This window comes from Sebastes umbrosus, chromosome 3 (assembly GCF_015220745.1).
Source record: "Sebastes umbrosus isolate fSebUmb1 chromosome 3, fSebUmb1.pri, whole genome shotgun sequence".
NCBI lineage: Eukaryota > Metazoa > Chordata > Actinopteri > Perciformes > Sebastidae > Sebastes > Sebastes umbrosus.
Window position 1 is genome coordinate 19,002,557 of NC_051271.1, and position 20,640 is coordinate 19,023,196.

The window sequence follows — 20,640 nt, forward strand, 5'->3', positions numbered from 1 at the left end:
CTTTTGCAGTTTACTTTTCTTCCCTCCCCGTCTCCTTGTTCCTCTTTCTTTATGCAGAAGTGCCCATACGTCCCTCCCCCTCCTTTTCCGTGTCTTTCATGCTTCTTTTCGCTTCCCCCTCAGTTTCCACTTCCTCCTTTTTGTAGAGCATTGTATTGTGTTCATGCTCCTCCCTCTCCTCTCCTCTCTTCTCCTCTTTCCCCTTCTGTTTCTGTTAAAAATGAAAAGTCTGCTCCCATTCTCTCACATTTTCCAACTGTTACACCCATTTTCTGCCTCGAGCGTGAGCCTGCTGAAACTTCCTGTATGTCAGAGCGTCACTGTACCCTCCTCCACTTCCCCCCTCTGACCTCTCCTCAGCTCAACTTCCCTCTTCCTGAGCTCACTCTGTCGTTGGCGTTCGCGTTGACTGGCCAGAGTCCGCGAGCTGAACACCCTCATCTCTATTTGATCCACCACCTTCCTCTGCCTCCCTCTCTCTCTCTCCCTTTCTGCAGCTATTCACCCATTCATCTCTGCCCAGCCCTCAGGGTAAGTAGCCTAGAACATATTTAACAGTTGACTGAGTATGTTTAGACATGTCAGTAACGCGTACTCGCACATACACACACGCACACTTTGTAAGTGTAATGCATTTTCAGGAAAAAGTTAAAAGTGTGCAACAGGCACTCAAACCCACAATCAGAGCACAGACGCAGAGACGCACAGAGCACATTTGGATGTTATTATGTAGAATTTAGTTTTTGAATTAGAGCGTGAAAAATGACTGTGATGGAGATGGTTGTCTTTATTTCCTGGGTGTGTGTGCTTTTAGTGTAAAGTTCATTTGGGGGATGTGTGATACTCTGCATCATTCCTCTCATGCTTCTGAAAGTCTGGATTTCATTAACACAACCTGAGAGATAAGCTCAGTGTTTTTCTGTGCTCAGAGAATCAGCTGATGATGTGTTTTTTACATCTCAAAGTACCTCAAATAGTCTGAAGCAACTCTTGAGAAATGTATCTCGATAAATAAGTCTGCAAATTGAATTATAGTTTGTCACTTTGTGTGTTTTCTTTCCCTTTCTGCTTTTAACAAGAATCTTTCAACTTCTGTTTTTCTAGACTTGACTGTTATATCCTAGCTCACCAGCCGCTAGTTCCTCACACCCCTTCCTGGTCTGCTTCTAACATCTGATTGGCCATGTCGTACTACAGTTTCCTGCTGGAACCAATTAGCTGCCATGCCTGGAACAAAGATCGTACCCGTAAGTCTTGCTCGCCGTCTCTGATTGGTCACTCGGGGCTTGTGTTTCCGTGGCTCTGAGTCGTCTCCTCTCTAAACTGCAAACCATTTCAATCACAAGACATCATGGAACATCTTGCTTCAACTACTAGAGTCTGCGCCAAAGAACAAATAGTGTAATAGTCGGAGGTCTGTGATTGGCTCCCAGGTGGGAGAAGGTATTTCCTGTTTCCTGTAGCAGTCAGGGTGGCGTCCGGGGGCCTTTCTGAGAGGCTCTTGTGCTCTGTTAGCTGCAGGAAACTAAAGCCATATTTGGCTGTTTTGATCAGAGCTTTGGTTTCTGGGCAAAGCGGATGTAACAGGCTACTGTGGTGGAGTCATACAGTCATATAGTTCCACTCAACTTGTAAGCTGAAGTTTGCTCAGCTTGCAGGCTGAACGCTCACCAAAAAAAGCACAGTAAAGCACCCACACTGCTGCTCTCAGACGAACACGGCTTCTGACTCATCTGCTGACTAAAACATGTGCAGGGTTTGCTTCAACATCATGGGAAGGAAGGTTGCAGTTCTCGCACATCGTCTATTTAAAGATACCATGTGTCTGTGTGCTGCCTGCAGGCAGATACAGACTGCTTTTCTCCAGTTTTCTCTGTTCTCATGAACCAAGTCAGCTGTTCTGTGTTCCGCTCCACTGATCAGACCCACAAACTTCTCCTGTCAGTCTCTCTGTACTTTGTCCTCACACTGATGAATATCCTGTTAATGTGTTTCACTGATTTGCAGCGCTTCCTCTGTGGATACACAGTGTGTTTAAATGTGTTTCTGTGCTCCAGAGATCGCCCTGTGCCCCAACAACCACGAGGTCCACATCTACAAGAAGGATGGGGCCAAATGGACCAGGATCCATGAGCTGAAGGAGCACAATGGGCAGGTGACAGGTGAGACCCAGTCACACAATCACAGACACAGGGATTTAGCTTTAAAGCTGAAGTCGGTAACTTTGAGCAAATATGATAAAAAAAGGATATTTTTATAAAACGGTCACTATATCCTGACAGTAGTACATGAGACAGATAATCTGAAAAAATCATGTGCCTCTGTGTCGTCCGGTGCTCCTGGTGGCATTTGCAAGATTTCACAGCGCCGAAGAAAAACAACCAATCAGAGCCGAGGAGTCTGTACTCTAATGCTGTCAATCACTGCCCACGAACTCTGATCAAACTGAAAGCGCTGATCAAATATGAATCAATATTCTGTTACTGTAATGCCTATTTCTCACCTCAAATGTTTTCAGAATCATCTTGTAGTGTATTGTTCAGATGTAAAATGAGAAAGTTTGTGACCCAGTCGCCATGTTGACAGTCGAACCAAAACCAAGCATTGCCCACCGGCTGGAGCGCGCTTTCCTTTATTCTTCCTTTACACCAAAGTTTCACATTGTGGTTTTATGTTGATGCCACAGACTCATCCCTCCTCGGCACAACACAAAGCGCCTGGGTCAGTCCTTCATGCTGGTAGCCATCAGGCTCCACAACCAAGGCTGACCCCCTTATGACAACTATTAGGACTTTTAAGAAATTTAAACATGCACTATCTGGCGCACTTTACACTCACTTTACACTATACATCCTATATACCACTTTATTGCTGACTGCACATATGTACATATTACATTTATTTATTTATTTATTTATTGTACATACTACATTTATTTATTGACGGACTGTACACACTATGTTCACCCATTCACTCTGTATCTTTTATATCTCTATTATTGTCTTTAGAATTTTTGTATACCTTTACCTCTCCTGTGATTCACTCTGTTTGCTGATGTTGCTGCTTTGACACCTGAATTTCCCTCCGGGGATTAATAAAGGTCCATCTTATCTTATCTTATCTTATCTTATGTGGAGGCCGAACTATTTCTGACCGGGAGCAGTGACTTCTTGGTGTCTGTTTCTAGTCTTTGTGCTAATACAAGCTAATCATATGAGCATACAGACATCAAAGTGGACCTTTAACACTTCCATCTTCCATCTCACTTCTTAAAAAGAAAAAAGAAAAAGCATTCTGATCTGTCTCTTTAACACAATTTTAGCTGTTCATCTGGGAGGATTGCATTTCCAATTTGTTAGCTCTTGAATGAATGTAACATAATTATCAACCTTCTCATGTAACTTGCGGTAAGAAAGCAAATAAGCGTATCTCCCAAAATATAGAATTATTCCTTTAAATATATATCATGATGCATGCACAGAGATCAGATAACAATAAGAGTTTCTTTCTCCTGCAGGTATCGACTGGGCTACAGAGAGTAACCGTATAGTTACTTGTGGAGCGGACCGTAACGCCTACGTGTGGTCCCTCAAAGAGGGCACATGGAAGCCCACCCTGGTCATCCTCAGGATCAACCGCGCCGCTCGCTGCGTGAAGTGGTCGCCACGAGAGAACAAGTTTGCTGTAGGCAGCGGCTCACGCCTCATCTCCATCTGCTACTTTGAACAGGAAAACGACTGGTGAGGTCTTTAGAGGACAGCTTCCTGCTCCTCATTTACATGAAAGGCTGCGTTTAATGAACCATACGCTTCTAGCATGCTGTGCTGTTATTTCTAGGTGGGTGTGTAAGCACATCAAGAAGCCGATCCGCTCCACCATCCTCAGTCTGGACTGGCATCCCAACAACGTCCTGCTGGCTGCTGGATGCTGTGATTTCAAATGCAGGTATCTGTGGATCAAAAGAGGCACACTGATGTGTTACTACACTTGTGATGACATTTTAATGACTACATTTAATTCTTTCAACTACTACTTCTGTCTACTCTGGACATCTGGCACATATTGCCTTTCTGTCCCTCCTTATCTTCCTGAGGTTCCTCCCATTTTTTTCCTGATAAAGTTATTTGTGTGGAGATTTTCCTTCTTCGAATCAATGCTCCAAGGATGGATATTACTGTGCTGTACAGATTGTAAAACCCTCTGAGATTTTTTTTGCTTCATGAATAAACTTCAATTGACACAGACCCCTAATGTAGCTCTAATCAAAATCATAAATACAATCTCGGTTCATGTCAATACAATCTCAATTATCGGTCTGACGACAGATAAGCCTTGGGGTCAAGCGACTATATTTCTGAGGTTCCGGTGTAGCCAGCTGATATCCGGGCCAAGACGTCCTTTTCCGTGCGCTGATCATTGTTTACAGTCCGGTTAGCTACTTGAGATGCGAGACTGGAGTTGAGAGACGACGTGTACGACCGGATTGTTTCACAAGTAGCCAGTTTACAAGCTCATTTTAAACCAATAAAAAGCTAAATCATCGTCAGACGATAACCGGTGGGTTCCCAGATTGCATCTCGGCCAATGGGTTCCGCCTCTTTTGCTCACCACACGGTTTGTTTACTGGCTGCATTCAACCAAAGCTTGCTCCAACATGATTGGTCAATACTACTCAGACTACAAACGGAAACCAGAACGCTTCTGATGCCAAAATCTTGTCCTGTTTAGTACAGATTCTACATGTAAATGCAGAATCTGTCTATAGAGATTATCATAAATATAAACAAGGCTTAACTCCTAGTCTAATCTAAATCAAAAGTCCAACCCAGTGGGCAACTCCGGGTTCTTAAACTTTCATTATTTCTAATAGCCAGCAGGGGGCGACTCATCTGGTTGCAAAAAGAAGTCTGATTGTATAGAAGTCTATGAGAAAATGACCCTACTACTCACTTGATTTATTACCTCAGTAAACATTGTAAACATGAGTTTATGGTCTCAATCGCTAGTTTCAAGTCTTCTTCAATACTTGTATTTAGCTGATTTTCATAGCACACAAATACAACATAAAGACAGCACAGAATTAATAATAAATCAAATTTGTCTGGACACTTTCTTCCTTTTATCGTGTTCACATCCACCCCCTCTCGCCCATAGGGTGTTTTCCGCCTACATTAAGGAGGTGGAGGAGAAGCCCGGCCCCACCGCCTGGGGCAGCAAGATGCCGTTCGGAGAGATGCTGTTTGAGTCCGGCGGGTCTGGAGCACCAGCTGAGACCTCAGCTGGAGGTGGAGGTTGGGTTCACAGTGTGTGCTTCTCACACTCCGGCAACCGCCTGGCCTGGACCTCCCATGACTCCACTGTGTGTGTCGCAGAAGGAGGCAAGACTGGCACGTAAGAGAGGGTGGGGCAGCATACCTGTGTGTGTGTGTGTGGTGTGTTTTGTGTTGTGTGTTTTGGATGTGCACTCTGACCTTTTTTACGACTCCACAGGGTGAACAGTCTGAGCTCTGAGACTCTTCCTCTGCTGTGTGTCACCTTCATCACTGAGAACAGCATAGTAGCAGCTGTAAGTATTCAATACATATCCAACATTTATTCTGTACATATTCAGTCATTGATTAATACGTTTATTTTGTTTTATCCACATTTACTTATTTTATGTGTGTGTTTGACTGACTGATTGGGGAGCTGCTGGACAATGGTTACAAATCCATTCAATCAGAGAACCAAATGTGAAAAGTGCGATACAAACAGACTTATTGTAAGAGTCTGCAGTTTATACAACCAACACATTTCAACACTGAGCCCATAGATGTAAAACAGTTTTATTTTGTTTTATATCTATGATATGTCAAAATTGCCAGAAAAATATCATAGAAAAATATAATAAAAAGATATAATAGAAAAATATGATATGGCAGAGTGACAAAGAAAAATACATTTTTCAGACCGCAAGTTACAGGTCCTGACCGACGAGGTGCAGATGCATTCTTCAAACCTTTAAAGGAATTTAAACATGACAGAGAGAAATGGATTTAATATCGAAGTCTGTCAGTATAAATGTGCTTCAGTTACCACCAACTCTCTGAAGAAGTTAATAATTTCACTGTAACTGTGTGTGGCTGTCAGCGCTGATCTCGTTTGCATAGAAAAGTACCAAGTTTGCACCAAAAGTCTTTATATTACCTAATTTACATATGTGAAAATAGCACAGGAGCACCGAAACGCTATTATCTTGCCAGCACAGTTAGTGATGCATCTCATCCTTTGAAGGGGCTTTGAGAATTACACGTTAGTTTAGTTTTGTCTTAATTGTGCAGGTTTAGCAGCCGCAAAAGCCACGCAAAGCTTTTGTGAATTCACCCCTGAGTGTATTACAACTTTATTGCTTGTCAAGAATGTGATATTTCTTCTTTCAAAAGTTACATACTCTTGCTTTAAAGCCACGATGTGTATAGCTTTAACATTTGTTTACTTTGGCGCCTCCCAGTGGTGGTGTTAAAAAAAGCCATTATGACAGACGGGGACACATCCTGAAACAAACGCCAAAATAATTTGAAATATTCTACACATAATGGCTTTGAGCTTTCTAGCTATATCTGGATGTCACCAAGCGATACTTAGTCTCATATTACCATAGTGATATTATATCCATATATAGAGCATCTTCCAGCTCCATCCTCATGTGCTTCTGTTCCTCCAGGGCCACGACTGCTACCCGGTGCTGTTTGTGTACGACGGTGCCAAAGCCAGCTTGACATTTGGTGGCAAGCTGGACGTTCCTAAGCAGGCGGCCCAGAAGGGCATCAGTGCCAGGGAACGTTTCCAGAACCTGGACCGTCGGGCCTCAGAGACCAAGAGCACCGAGATGGATCTGAACACCCTGCACAAGAACAGCATCAGGTGAGGAGAGAAAATGAAGTGCATGCTAAGAGTCTGGACTGCAGGTACGTCTTCAAAACTGTTGGGTTTCGAATTAGATGTATATTTCTAAGTCAAGAGTAAGTAAGATCTGATCTGAAAACTTGTGTAGGAAGTGAAATTAAGACATGTCTGATGAGTGCATATCCAAAAAAAGCATTTCATTTTATTTCACGGCTTATGATGGCACAATGTTTTTCTCATTAATGCAGGTAAGAGTGAAAATAAATGTCTTAATTTGGGATTTGGGGATTTTACTACCTTTGCAGTTTCCTCAAAGGAAAAACACTTATTTGTTTTTACACCTAGAAATATTAATTTATTTAAATTCAATAGTATAGCTACTTATTTACAATGCATAATTTCTTATTTATTTTATCATAATCTCTGTTAAACATGATTTCTTTGCAACATCAAATGCTTGTGTTTGACTTGTCTCAAACTATATTTCAGCCACATCTCACTGCTGGAAGGAGGACGAAACAAGTGCACCAAGTTCTGCACCACTGGTATGGATGGAGGAATGGTTCACTGGGATGTCAAGGTAACACACACACACACACACACACACACACACACACACACATTACAAAAATAACCGGATGTGGTCAAATGTTTATTTGTGCCATATCCTGTCTACATGATGTTTTCCCAGATAATATATATACAAAGAATATATGAATATTGTTTTTGAATATGTGTCACACTTTTTTTCAGACTCTGGAGTCTGCAATGAAGGACTTAAAGATAGTCTGAACCGAAGTTTACATCACTCCGCCCAAAGTATATTAGCTTCTGGTGATATGAAGAAAAACTGCTGCCTTATTACACAAAGCTTCTTGGCCTTATTTTAATCAGGTATTTTTTTATATACAAGTTAAACGATCAGACTCGGGTCAAACAGTGTTTGTAATCCCTCTGAAGCTCTTTGCTGAGCTTGTTAAACTCAACACTGTATACAGAGGGACTGACCACAGGTCTGCAAACGGTACCTATTAGTATAATCACAGAGAGCTTCGTCTGAGCTGAATGCTTAAAGCTGGAATTTTATATTAATCATGATGAAAGGCTACAGTATGTGTTAAAAGCTTATGCTGGTCATAATATGCATTTAATAAATGATTGCTGTTGCAGTGCTCAACAATGCTTGGTTCATTACAGCTGTGTCACATAGATTATTATAATAATGTGGAGGTTTTAACAACATGAGGAAGTTGAGCTCTATATCCTGGTAGTGTGGAGACGGCTTTGAATTAGCATTTGGTCCATCCTATAAGATAACATTTACAGAAAATGTAACAGTTCAATGAGAAAAACATTTTTTAATATAACCTCCCATGATAACCTGTTTAATGCACTACTGTCAGGATATAGTGACCGTATTATAAAAATAACTTTTCTAATCATATTTGCTCCATTTCTACTGCTGCTCTCTAATGTGGATTCTACATTTCCCATAACTTGCCAGTAGGCTATCGTTCATATGGACTTTTCTGGTGAATATGGTAAACACAACCCCATTTGAATGCACCATATCTTTCAATAGAGCCTAACTGCCTCGTAAAAGTCCCTGTTTTTCAAGCTCCATTCCTCACCTCCTGACTTTATGTATACAGAAAAAAATAAATAATATATATATTGTATATATATATTATATATATGATATTATATATGATATTATATATATATTATTTATATATAAATATAATATATGTTATTTAATACATATTTTTTTATTTAAAAAAAATATATATATACAAATAATATATATATATTATGTATGTATAAATAATATATATATATTATATATCTGTTTTTTTATTTATTATTTTTATTTTATAGTCTCCCCAATTTCCAATCGATAACCCAGATGACATCACTGTGACATCATCAGGCGGTTATCTTTTTGTCAGACTTGACAAAGCTCCTCCACAGCCACAGAATATATATTAATAACTGTTTTACTAACCAGGGTAGTGTTTCTGTTTTAGCTGAACACAATAATAAAACCCATAACAATCATCATCATTACATTATATAGCAGTCCTCCTCTCATCATCATCATCATCATCATCATCATCAACCAGCCTCAGATCAGATCAGTGCCTGCAGCGCCCCCCAGAGGCAGAACCCTGAAGTGCACTCAGACAGGAACAAATGGGCATAGCATTCTCCTCCTCAGCCATGAATCAGTCCCTCACAACATGATGTGGCATCCTTCAGTGATGAACAACAACCGTCCACACCGAGTCGTGATGAGGTGAGCCCAGCAGAGACACACAGACAGAGAAACAGAGAGAGACAGACCACCGAGCATCAAGCCCACCACCGTGCAGGGACAGCGGCTGTCCCCCTTTGGAGACAAGTCCCCCAGACGCCCACACTTCCGGACTGGAGCCTCTGGAGTGCAGCTGCTGGGTCGGGATGCTGCGTCCGTCTCCCGGTGCTCCCGGTGCTGCTGCTGCTGCTGCTGCTGCCAGAGAGACATGAGGATAATAAGACGACGACGATGCTCGTTACGTTACATTAGAGCTGCCACGTTACATCCCTGAAGTGGTCATTCGCTCATCACTCAGAGAGAGAGGGGATCCAGGCTTTAGCCATATTATACATACTGTCTGTCTGCTGTCAACTGTTGCTGATTGTCACTGTAAATGAATCTTATAAGGTAGGTGAAATCATCTTATTTAAATACATGAATGATGGAATAACATAGCCTCCTATGATTAGAAATATTTATAGGGAAAAGCACAAATGTCATATTAAATCACTATTTCCTCATTCACAACATCTCTTACTAAAAGGCAGGAAAAGGGTATCCAATATAGGCTCTCTCTATATATATACCTACACAAATATACTATGCTTATCTTTGACCTGTTAAAATCTATTATTGCTTGGTACTTTTTCCTCATATATTTTGCTGCCTGATAGTGGGTTTTAATGATGAAGATGAGGAGGAGGAGGAGGAAGAGGAGGATGGGAACAAACTGTTAAAAAAAAGTCAACATTTACATTTACAACATCTTATAACTGATGATAATACTCTTATCATTATTAACATACACACACCTGCCACGTCCCTCCTCCTCATCATCATCATCCTCCTCCTCCTCCTCCTCATCATCATCATCATCATCATCATCATCTTGCTGTCTCTTCTGTTTTATTCCCTTTTCTATTTGCACTCTCTTTCTGAAAACACACATCATTAGGCCACACATAAAACACACACATCCTCTCCTAATATTTGGACCCACACATGAATCAAATGGGTCCACGCTGTTATTTTATTGGGTTTGGTTCTGGATGGGTTTAAAAGGTCAAACCGAGCAGACCATGGGGCTGGAACTGCATAATTATTTCATTGCCAGTTAATGTGCTGATTGCTTTCTCCATTAACTGATTGTGCGGTGTGTGTGAAATGTCAGAAAATAGTACATAATGTCCATCACAAGTTCCCAGATCTCAGGGTGAAATAACATAGTCTATGAAATAACGTAGCCTATGATTAGAAATATTTATCATATTTGCTGCCTGATAGTGGGTTTTAATGATGAAGATGAGGAGGATGAGGAGGAAGAGGAGGATGGGAACAAGCTGTTAAAAAAAGTCAACATTTACATTTACAACATCTTATAACTGATGATGTGATAATACTCTTATCATTATTAACATACACACCTGCCACGTCCTTCCTCCTCATCCTCCTCATCCTCCTCATCCTCGTCATCCTCGTCATCATCATCTTGCCTTATTCCCTTTTCTATGTGCACACTCTTTCTGGAAACACACATCATTAGGCCACACACACAAACACACACATCCTCTCTTATATTTGGACCCACACATGAATCTGGGTCCATGCAGGCTGTTATTTTACTGGGTTTGGTTCTGGATGGGTTTAAAAGGTCAAACAGAGCAGACTTACATATATGCAGCTTACACCGATATAAAGAAGCTGTAATCAGCATGTTTGTGCTATTTTTGCTTGAAAAAACGACTGAAACGATTAATGGATTATCAACATTGTTTCATCTCTAGAGCAGAATCACTGACAAGACCTTTTAAACCCAAATGTTTTCTTTTCACTGTGAGCACAATCTCCTTAGCCTTTACTTAAAATCCAAAACTGTCTCCTGTGTGTAAAGCCTGGGTTCAATGTGTCGTCATGCTATATAGACTGAAGGCAAATGATCATTATTCAATATAATATGAGTTGGCCTGCACGAGTACACAGCTACAATATTTTAAATACTTTAATAATACAAGATAATACGTGATTATGTTTATTGTTTTGCTGAAAAATATGAAAATTCTTGCTTTGTTTGCGCGTCTGCCCTTTTTCCTCGTCATTCACATCTTTATACTTTTAAACAATTGATTAGTCAATGGACATAAAATGAATCAGCAACTATATTGATAATTAGTTGCAGGTGGATGTGGATATATATTATTCAAATGTGGATATTTGCTGGCTTCTCTGTGTTTTATATCATTTAAAATTTAATATTTTGCTCGCACCAAACACGGCATTTGAAAACGTGTGATGGGTATTTCTCATTATTTGTTTTATAGATATTATATATATACGAAACAATTAATCAAACAAATGTGCAAAATTCACAAATTAATCAGTAATAAAAAAATATTGTTTTGACATCTTTCATTCAAACATGCAATGAAGTCAGCTACGGCTATAAATATTGGTTATTTGGATATTTCCACAATTTTTTGTTTATTACACTTTGTTTTTATTGTTTTGATATTTCCACTATCATTTAAAAAACAAAAAATTAATGAATTCAGCACGAGGTGACATCTTCAGAGTGCTTGTTTTGTCACACCAACTAACTAAAACCCAGTATATATTAAATTTATAGTGATAAGCAGCTATAACAAAAGCAACAAATCGTTGCATTTGAGAAGCTGGAACCAGACAGTATATGACATTTTTGCTTGTGACTTAAACGATTCATTTATTATTAAAATTCTTGCAGACTAATTTTCTGTCCGTCGACTAATCAGTTATTTATCTAATTGTTTCAGCTCTACTGGAAAGGTTTTCCTTCTTTTCTATTAATGTATATACTTGATATACTGATACACAAAGAGCAGGACTTGACCATGAAACAGGCTGGAAGATTAATTCATGTTAACTGGACTATTTTGGTCTTCACGGTTCAATAAGACAATAAGCGCGTTCCTTCTGTCCGGCCTGCTGTCGTATATGAGAAGAGTGATCATGATGTTTCCGCAGCTCTGCTCCTCTCCGTCCACTTAGTGTGTCTCTCTGTCTGGCCTCTGGCCTGCTAATTATCAGCCAGCTTGATGAAGTCATTAATGACCCGGCCAAGCCTGCTGGGCCTGGCACTGACACACACACACACACACACACACACACACACACACACACACACGCAGACACACACACACACACACACACACACGCACAGACACACACACACACACACACACACACACACACACACACACACTCTCAGTAACTAAAGACAGTCTGTCAGTGGATGCAGGGAGAGGAAGCCTTTTATTTGGGACAGGACGGTGTATTTTCTGGGCTGGGTCAGTTAGTATTAATAACTCTGAATGAGTGTCACTCTAAAAACAGCTGCTTAAGGATTAGTGTAGGAGAAAGAAACAAATCAATTAATTAATTATTAGTAATTTTTTTTTTCCACTCCTTCAGTTTTACCTCCTGATCGTCTACAGAAGGATCAGCACTGTCGTTTATATGATTTAAAAAGGTTTGAAACAGCTGACGTGTGGGAGGAGAACATCATGTTCTACCGTTTCACACACCAGCACAGAAATATAAGATCTAGGGTTGCCCCCTCTTCCATTCGACCGATTAGTCAACTAATCGGTTTTGGTCTTAGCCGACGACGATTTCTTGTTTTTTATACTTTTTTCATGCTGAATGATTTTTAAGAAACTTATGAGCACGTCTCTGGTAAACACCAGATTTAAAGTGATGCTTTAGTGCGATTCTTTCTGGAGAAACTCAGTTTTCCAGATTTGTCGATTCAATGAACTAATCGATTAGTCCAGTGTTTATCAAAGTGTGGTCCGGGGACCCCCAGGGGTCCGTGGCACTCTGTCAGGGGGTCCGTGAAAATAATTTGTTATAAATTATAAAATTGTATCATTAAAAAGTGCATATCTTCAGATGGGACCATTTGCGCCAATAAAACAAGCATATTGTGTCCATTACTCCCACCCATGTTAGCTTTGGGCCAATAGAAACTCTGATATAATTGTGACACATCCCGTCAATCTGTCATGAATCAGTCACTTCACTCAGGGTGCAACAAACCGTTCCTGCTGCTGCTTAGCTTAGCTTATTGGCCAGCTGGCGAGCATGGAGAAATATTTGAGTCAGTCCACATCGTCAAGTGACGCTAAGACCAAACTAGCTAAACTGAGAAAATATGACGACAGTTTTATCAAGCGACAGCGATGGGAGACCAAAATGCGTCATGTGTTTTCAGGTGCCAGCGGTCGAAGCCATAAAGCCGGCCAAGCTAAAGCGACATCTGATTACAAAGCATCCAGAATATCAGGGCAAAACAAAGTGGTGTTAACATGATTCAGATTGAAATGTGTTTCTGTTTATCACTATCAAACAGGTCTGAGGTCCCTGGCCCCAAAAAGTTTGAGAACCCCTGGTTTAGTCGACAAAATCGTATGAGTGTTAGAGAAGAATTTCTTTGGTTGACAGCTCTAGTAAGATCTAAGGTTGGACTGAAACATTTGTGCAATTCTGTAGGCAGAGTTTTATCTTTTTCCCTTTTTTCCTGCACCTCTTAATGGATGTATATTTATGTTTATATAATGTATGGATGATGCTGTTGATCTTCTACCTTTGGCTGAAACATCTTAAGGTTTGAAAGAATGAATAGATTGTCCTATGCTCAAAAATTCACATATATATGAATCTTTAATTGGAGTGGTATTCCCTTTGATGGCTGCCTGTTTCTCACTCTGAGTCCCACCAATCTGAAGACTGTGTGTGTGTGTGTGTGTGTGTGTGTGTCTGTATGTGTGTGCGTGTGTGAGTGTGTGTTAGAAAGAGACAGAGACATCGCTAAATCTAGGTCTCTTATGAAATCTGGCTCTGCAAGATGCAGCATAAAAATAGGGAGGGGTTGTGGTTTGTGTGTGTGTGTGTGTATGTGTATGTGTGTGGTTTGTGTGTGTGTTTGGTTTGTGTGTGTGTGTGTGTGTGTGTGCACGTGGACGTCTTTGTCCATTTGCCTTCCTGCATGTTAATTCAATCATCGGGAAGCAGAGAGGAGACTTGGTCGGGGAGCAGGAGAGGGAGATGGGAGAGATGAGCAAAAGAAAGATGAAAGAAACGAGGAGTTTTCTGGTGTGGGAAGAAAAAAAAAAAAAGACAATCCCTGCTCGGTGGTTTCCATGACGACAGTGACATCACTGATGGGGGTGCTATACCTCCTGAGCTTCTCTGTGTTTGTTTGGGTTTCTGTTCAAAGGACAGATTTGAGTTTATATATATATATATATATATATATATATGTATGTATGTGTGTGTGTGTGTGTGTGTGTGTTTGAGTGTGTATGCAGGCACATCTGTACATGTGAATTGTTTATGAAAGAGATCATCAGGACAAACCCTCCGTCGGTTCAGTCGGTCCGTGGTTACCCACTGTTGCCAGGCAACAGCAGTCATGGCAACAAGTTGAATCTAGCGTTGCTAAGCAAAAGGACAGGATGGGGTGAAATTTTATGAGCACTATTGAGATACAAACATTAAAGATTTTTCAGTTGGGTTTTTTTATTCATTAATTTTCATTTTGTTTTGTTATACTAAGAGTAGATGTACAACATCAATGTGCTGTTGAATCTCCTCATTATTATGTGTTCTCGTTCTTGTTTCCCTGCTGGTTGTGTTAATGTTCCGGGTCTAGCGATGCCCACTTCTTTATAAAAATACACTTCCTCGTTCCTTCATGGCATATTATAAAAAAGGAAGAAGAAAAAACAATTATAGCTCACATGAAGCCCTTATGATTCCCACAAATTCTTCTTGTAAGGACATAAATAAATAATATTGTTGTTTTTTATTATTATTATTTTCAGCTGTGCTAGTTTGTAGAGTAGGGCTGCATGATTTTGAAAAAAAAATCAAATTGTGATTTTTTTTTACTGAGATTGCAATTGATATATCAGAGGGGATGATCATTTTTACATAATAACTTTCATTGAAAAACATATTAAAAAAAATATTATGGTGTGATATTTTCAGTGATCTACAAAACAAAGATGTTTTCGTAAGTCTGTAGAATATGATGTGTAGGCAGGACATCTCTGTAGCACCACAATATTTAATTTAAAATGGTATTTTAACACACATTTCGCCTTTAACAAATATTACGCCTCCTGCGATTTGAAAATTGCAGATATCATATTGCGATTTAGATGTAGATGTAGAGAATGTCTCCTTGTTGCATTTAAGCAAAACTAATCTCAATGCAGATTTTAGTTCAGATATTAAACATTGTATTGAAATATATCAAATTAAATCTGTTAATTTTCTGATGTTTCCAGGTTTATGAACAACCGTGTTCCTCCTAACAAGAGATACCAGCCCACAGAATATGAGCATGCTGCCAACTGTGCCACGCATGCGGTGAATGCACACACACGCACACACACACATACATACACAGGCCACAAGAAGTGATCATTAACCTCACAGATGAAATGAGACACAGGAGAAAAATCCAGCACTGTTACAGAACAGAGAAATGAGAGACAACGCCAGCTTCTTTTTAAAACTACACCTACATCATGTACTAGACTTCCTGCATGTTTTTGTCTGTTTGTCTATCTCATGTCTCATTTATGTTATGAATTCATCTAGTTATGGATAATCCCCAGCCTGCTGGGCAGCTCACTGTTGCACTTCCAGTCAGAGGACCAATGGGAGCGGCTGTCGGCCTGGGTGTACGGGGCGGGGCTCAGCTCGCTCTTCATCATCTCCACCCTGTTCCACACTGTGGCCTGGAAGAAGAGCCACCTACGGTACATACAAAAACACACATTTCAACACAATACTTGAACTGGATTGTAATATTGCTGATGATATTTATGGTTAAAAGATATAAGAGGACACTGAAAAAAGCAGCCTGCATGGCCCCTTGTAGACGCAAGTGAGCATCAGTCAAAAAAGTGAGGCGACACACACAAGACTGAACGTGATTGACAGCACAATATCACTATATATTTCACATGTTTGGCAGTAATGTTAGCTTACCTGTCCAATAGGAATTTTGCCAGCTTAGGGTCCGTTTTAATACCTAAAACCAAACAAAGGTCCCTCCATGAATCGAAGGCCCGGCTGATAACTTTTTTTTTTTTGTGTTTCCGTGGAGTTTATGTTTGAGTCTGAGTCGTGGTGGGGTCTGGTCATTTGTTGGCGTTAGCGGACTCCATTTCTAACCAAACGTTAGCTGTGGTTGCACACTCTTAGCCCTGAAAAGAGTAAAGGCACTAACGAGCGCGCATGACGTCAAATCCGTTAGATTTTCCCGGAAAAAACGGACCCACATTCTCCACTTTAAAAGCAGTCTACAGGCTGATAGAAAAAACCCAGAAAGTCATAGAAGGTCTCATTTTTAAGGTTATGTTACAACCTGTTCACACTGGCAATAATCTATTAAAAAACGTTTATACGTGTAAAAGCTTTACATACACTTCCTTTAATATGTATATCCCCACACACTGATGCTACATGTATAAACAGTGTCACTCAGTTGTCATGAGGCTGTTTGGTCCCTCTCTGCAGGTCTGTGGAGCACTGTTTCCACATGTGTGACAGGATGGTGATCTATTTCTTCATTGCTGCCTCCTACGCCCCCTGGTAAACAAACTAGCCTGCTATATGTATATTTGTATGTGTATATACAGTATTTGTAGTTATGTGTTCCTGCTCTATGCTCTACCAGGCTGAACCTGCGGGAGCTGGGTCCCTGGGGGTGTCACATGCGCTGGCTGGTTTGGGTCATGGCCTCGTTTGGAACCACCTACGTCTTCTTCTTCCATGAGAGGTCAGTTCATACGTTCATTCATTTGCTTTTATCCGTGTTGCACTTCTGACAAAATAATCTCAAGTCAAAGGTCCACCTATCAGCTTTTTCTGAGCTTACAACTGCATCCCATGATCTTCTTCAGTGATTTCCCCAAATTTAAAATCTCTATGTGTGGAAATGGTTAAGAGGTGTGTAATGTAACTTGACGCTGTAACAACGCATCACTTCTAAACTATAAGTGGACATGTTTAAACACCAACATACTTTCTAGACTTCAACACCAATTCACCTCCGTCTTTCTTGTTTTTAAGGAGTTGTAACATCAGTCCTTGTTTCCTGAGCTACTCTACTTTATCAAGCTTTGTTAAACATGTAATAAAATGCATTCCATTCATGCAAAGTTTCAAAACAACCTCTGGACAAAAAGTGCAGGAAATGTCAGTCTACTGTTTGAAAACTCCAATATATGGAGTAAATAAATGCGTGAATAAATGCATTTTAATGTGAAAGCAGAGTTGTTGACAATGGCTTTCGCGGTCTGCTAACATTACTAAAAATGTGAAGCACATGCAGGAAGTGGTGAAGTATCAGTGGTAGCTTCACAAACGTTAAGGATGAACACAAATGTAAACTATATTTAATGTGTTTTGGTGGCGTCTGGTCGATACCCAATCCACTTACTAAGGGCAATATCCATGCCTATAGGTCTACAACTTAATTATGAAAAGTCAATCCACAAACGTTGTTAGTCTTAATGTTAACCGCCATTAAAAGGGGAACATATGACAACCCAGTCAGTTTTTTGTGGGCTGACTAAATCAGAAAACATGTGATTCAACAAGCCATTCAGATTTGGTTCCCCTTCCTATGTCACATGCAGGCTCATTAGAATATATCGCCCACAGCTGCCCTTGCAAAGTATGTACTGTTGCATGCAGTGTGCATACAATTGGGACATACTACTTCGTCATAACATTGCGCCTTGAACTTTGACCCTCTTACTTATCCGTTGTGCAGAGGATTGTGGGTCAGAATAGCCAGAAAAACATGCTGGCTCGCATACTGCAAAATGTGACCGGATGTAGTAGGACATCCTGGTATTTTTGGCATAGTGCATTTGACATATTATGTATTGGGACATATTGAATATTTTTCTGGCATACTAAATAGTATGGTAGTATGGGTATTGGAACTCACAGTACCTTTGCAAAATTGGTAAAAAAAAAAAGTCAATCAGAGCAGACTGAGTTTTTTCAGGAGAGGGTCTTAAAGAGAAAAATGGAGCGCTTCAAACAGAGGTATATTCCGACAGACAGTATCAGAAAAATAATGTGTTTTTTGAACATTAAAACGTGTAATCATGTTCTAGTTGAAACCCAAAATACAAATGAACCTGAAAATGAGCATGAGTGGACCGTTGAGTTGACATTATTTTGGCCCAAAGTTAAGACTAATCTTCCATGCTGAAATAATCCTCTCTGTTTCAGGTATAAGATCACAGAGTTGATCTGCTATACGGTGATGGGAGTATTTCCTGCCCTGGTCATCCTCTCAATGGTGAGCATGCTCATCCAGACAAGTCAAGTCAATTTTATTTGTATAGCCCAAAATCACAAATCACAAATTTGCCTCAGGGGGCTTTACAAACGGTACAGGATAGGACACCCTCTGTCCTTTAAAGTACGACCCTCTCAGTCTCACCTGTAGTCTCTGAGGTTTTGTCATTTCCTCATTGTAACGTCTTGTGTGCTTCTTTGCAGCCGGAGCAGTCGGGGTTGTGTGAGCTGCTGGTGGGCGGAGCCTGCTACTGTCTGGGGATGGTCTTTTTCAAAAGCGATGGCATTGTCCCATTCGCTCACGCCATCTGGCACCTGTTTGTAGCGATGGGAGCAGCCATACATTATTACGCCATCTGGAAGTACCTCTATGCCCAGCCACCCAATCAGGTCCAGACCTCCAGATGACATCAGCGCTGACCTCTCAGGAAGTAGCTCCTCCGATTGAGCAACTTTCAAGGGGATGATGCGAGCTGTGTCCCAAATCAACGGTTGCCTCCTTTTGAAAGCAAGTGGGCCGAACATCCTCCCCAAATAAGACGGTGACGCATCACAGTAAAAAAAACTAAAGATGCATTTAAGTGATCCTTCTCAACTCATAAAGTAAAAAAACAAAACAGGTTCATCACCAGGAAGTTGCACTCAATCAGCCAGAACAGAGTATACAGCCACTCTAACTGCTCTGTGAGGCTGTGCTTAGGCACAACGGTGCTTTGAGCTAAATGCTAACACCAGCATGCTTACATGCTCACAATAACAATGCTAACATGTTAATGTTTAAAAGGCATAATGTTTCTTAATTAGCACTTAACACAAAGTACAGTGGAGTCTGATGGGTATGTCTTTAGTTTTGCAGGGGATCATCAAAGTTACAATTCATCGTGAGGGGGAAGTTAATGTCCGTACTGCACTTTATTGAAATCTATCCAATGCACATAGACCATTTAAAGCCAGAAATGGTAACCTCATGGTGGTGGTAGAGCATTGGGGATCACCAAAGTCATTAAAGGGATAGTTTGGGTGTTTTGAAGTGGGGTTGTATGAGGTACTTATCCATAGTCAGTGTATTACCTAGAGTAGATGATGGTCGGCACGCCCCAAGTCTGGAGAAATAGACAGGAGTTACCGCAAGGGAGCAAAGCAATGTACTTCTGTGGACGGGGGCAGCAGCAAAACTAAAGCTAAAGCTATTGTGTTACTTTGGTGAATCCGAAATAACCAAAGTCACACAATAACACAAACAAACTAACCTCTGTGTTCTACTAGGTAAATTACAGTTGTTTTTCAATGGAGTCTGGTGGCTTTAGTGAGAGCATAGATGGATACAACTGCTTCAGTTCCTTGTCGGAAAGGGCTATTTGACGGCAAGGTAAAGCGGTGAAAATGTTATAAATATAGCGTACACTTAAACTGATATTGATTTTTTTAGGAGGCTAAAATACGTTTTGCTGCTGGCCCCGTTCACAGCAGTACATTACTTTGCTTCCGTGCGGAAATCCTTTCTGTTCCTCCAAACTGGGGGCGTGCCGACCGTCATCTAGTGTAGGTAATACACTGAATATGGATAAGTACCTCATACAACCTCACTTCAAAACACCGAAACTATCCCTTTTAAGATACACGTTACAAGTTATCCATGAATGTCTGTACAGAAGTTTGTGAAAAATCCCTTGAAAAGTCAAGGGATTAGCAAAGTCATTAGGATTCATCCTCTGGGCAATTCCATACCTTCTGACCGACCGACATTGCCATCTCTAGGCTGCTAGCATGGATAAAGAACCAGTAGTCAACCTCAGGCAGGTTTAACGATAACTGAGTTCACAGTACCAGTTAGGACGTTTCACCTTAACACATGATAATAATAATGAATTTGATTTATATAGCACACTTTGAAATACATCAAAATCTCAAGGTGTACATGATGGACAACTGCAGTGTACTAGAGTAATGGTAAATGTCTCCATATTACCTCAGCTTATCTTAATTTATGCCTGGCTGCCATTATTTACATAATTTATGAGTTGATGAGGACATCTGAACGCACCATTAAGCAATTGCCCGGCATGCAGTGGATTGTAGGATACTGTGGT

At 40.5% G+C, this 20,640-nt stretch overlaps 2 protein-coding genes across 3 annotated transcripts; both read left to right on the forward strand.

Moving 5' to 3' along the window:
- The first annotated feature begins 205 nt into the window (after positions 1-205).
- arpc1b (actin related protein 2/3 complex, subunit 1B) lies at positions 206-8,065 on the forward strand. The gene is made up of 10 exons (XM_037765260.1): positions 206-531; positions 1,105-1,247; positions 2,058-2,162; positions 3,518-3,740; positions 3,838-3,945; positions 5,155-5,391; positions 5,491-5,566; positions 6,704-6,903; positions 7,375-7,465; positions 7,639-8,065. The coding sequence occupies exons 2-10, from the start codon at positions 1,184-1,186 to the stop codon at positions 7,675-7,677; spliced, it is 1,143 nt and encodes a 380-aa protein (XP_037621188.1). The 5' UTR covers positions 206-531; positions 1,105-1,183; the 3' UTR covers positions 7,678-8,065.
- A 1,168-nt stretch (positions 8,066-9,233) lies between these two features.
- LOC119483728 (monocyte to macrophage differentiation factor 2-like) lies at positions 9,234-19,167 on the forward strand. 2 transcript variants are annotated; one of them, XM_037762128.1, is made up of 7 exons: positions 9,576-9,589; positions 15,511-15,592; positions 15,827-15,987; positions 16,751-16,825; positions 16,911-17,012; positions 18,482-18,551; positions 18,755-19,167. In XM_037762128.1, the coding sequence occupies exons 1-7, from the start codon at positions 9,576-9,578 to the stop codon at positions 18,956-18,958; spliced, it is 708 nt and encodes a 235-aa protein (XP_037618056.1). In that variant the 3' UTR covers positions 18,959-19,167. The 2 variants fall into 2 exon arrangements, with proteins under 2 accessions (XP_037618064.1, XP_037618056.1); XM_037762136.1 differs by lacking the exon at positions 16,751-16,825 and having other exon boundaries at positions 9,234-9,589.
- Positions 19,168-20,640: the final 1,473 nt, after the last annotated feature.

Coding starts and splice junctions, on each gene's coding strand:
- arpc1b (XM_037765260.1), top strand. CDS start 1,184: ATGTCGTACTACAGTTTCCTGCTGGAACCAATTAGCTGCCATGCCTGG. Junction 1,248..2,057: donor CTGGAACAAAGATCGTACCC/GTAAGTCTTGCT, acceptor TCTGTGCTCCAG/AGATCGCCCTGTGCCCCAAC. Junction 3,946..5,154: donor TGCTGTGATTTCAAATGCAG/GTATCTGTGGAT, acceptor TCTCGCCCATAG/GGTGTTTTCCGCCTACATTA.
- LOC119483728 (XM_037762128.1), top strand. Junction 15,593..15,826: donor CCAACTGTGCCACGCATGCG/GTGAATGCACAC, acceptor GAATTCATCTAG/TTATGGATAATCCCCAGCCT. Junction 15,988..16,750: donor TGGAAGAAGAGCCACCTACG/GTACATACAAAA, acceptor CCCTCTCTGCAG/GTCTGTGGAGCACTGTTTCC.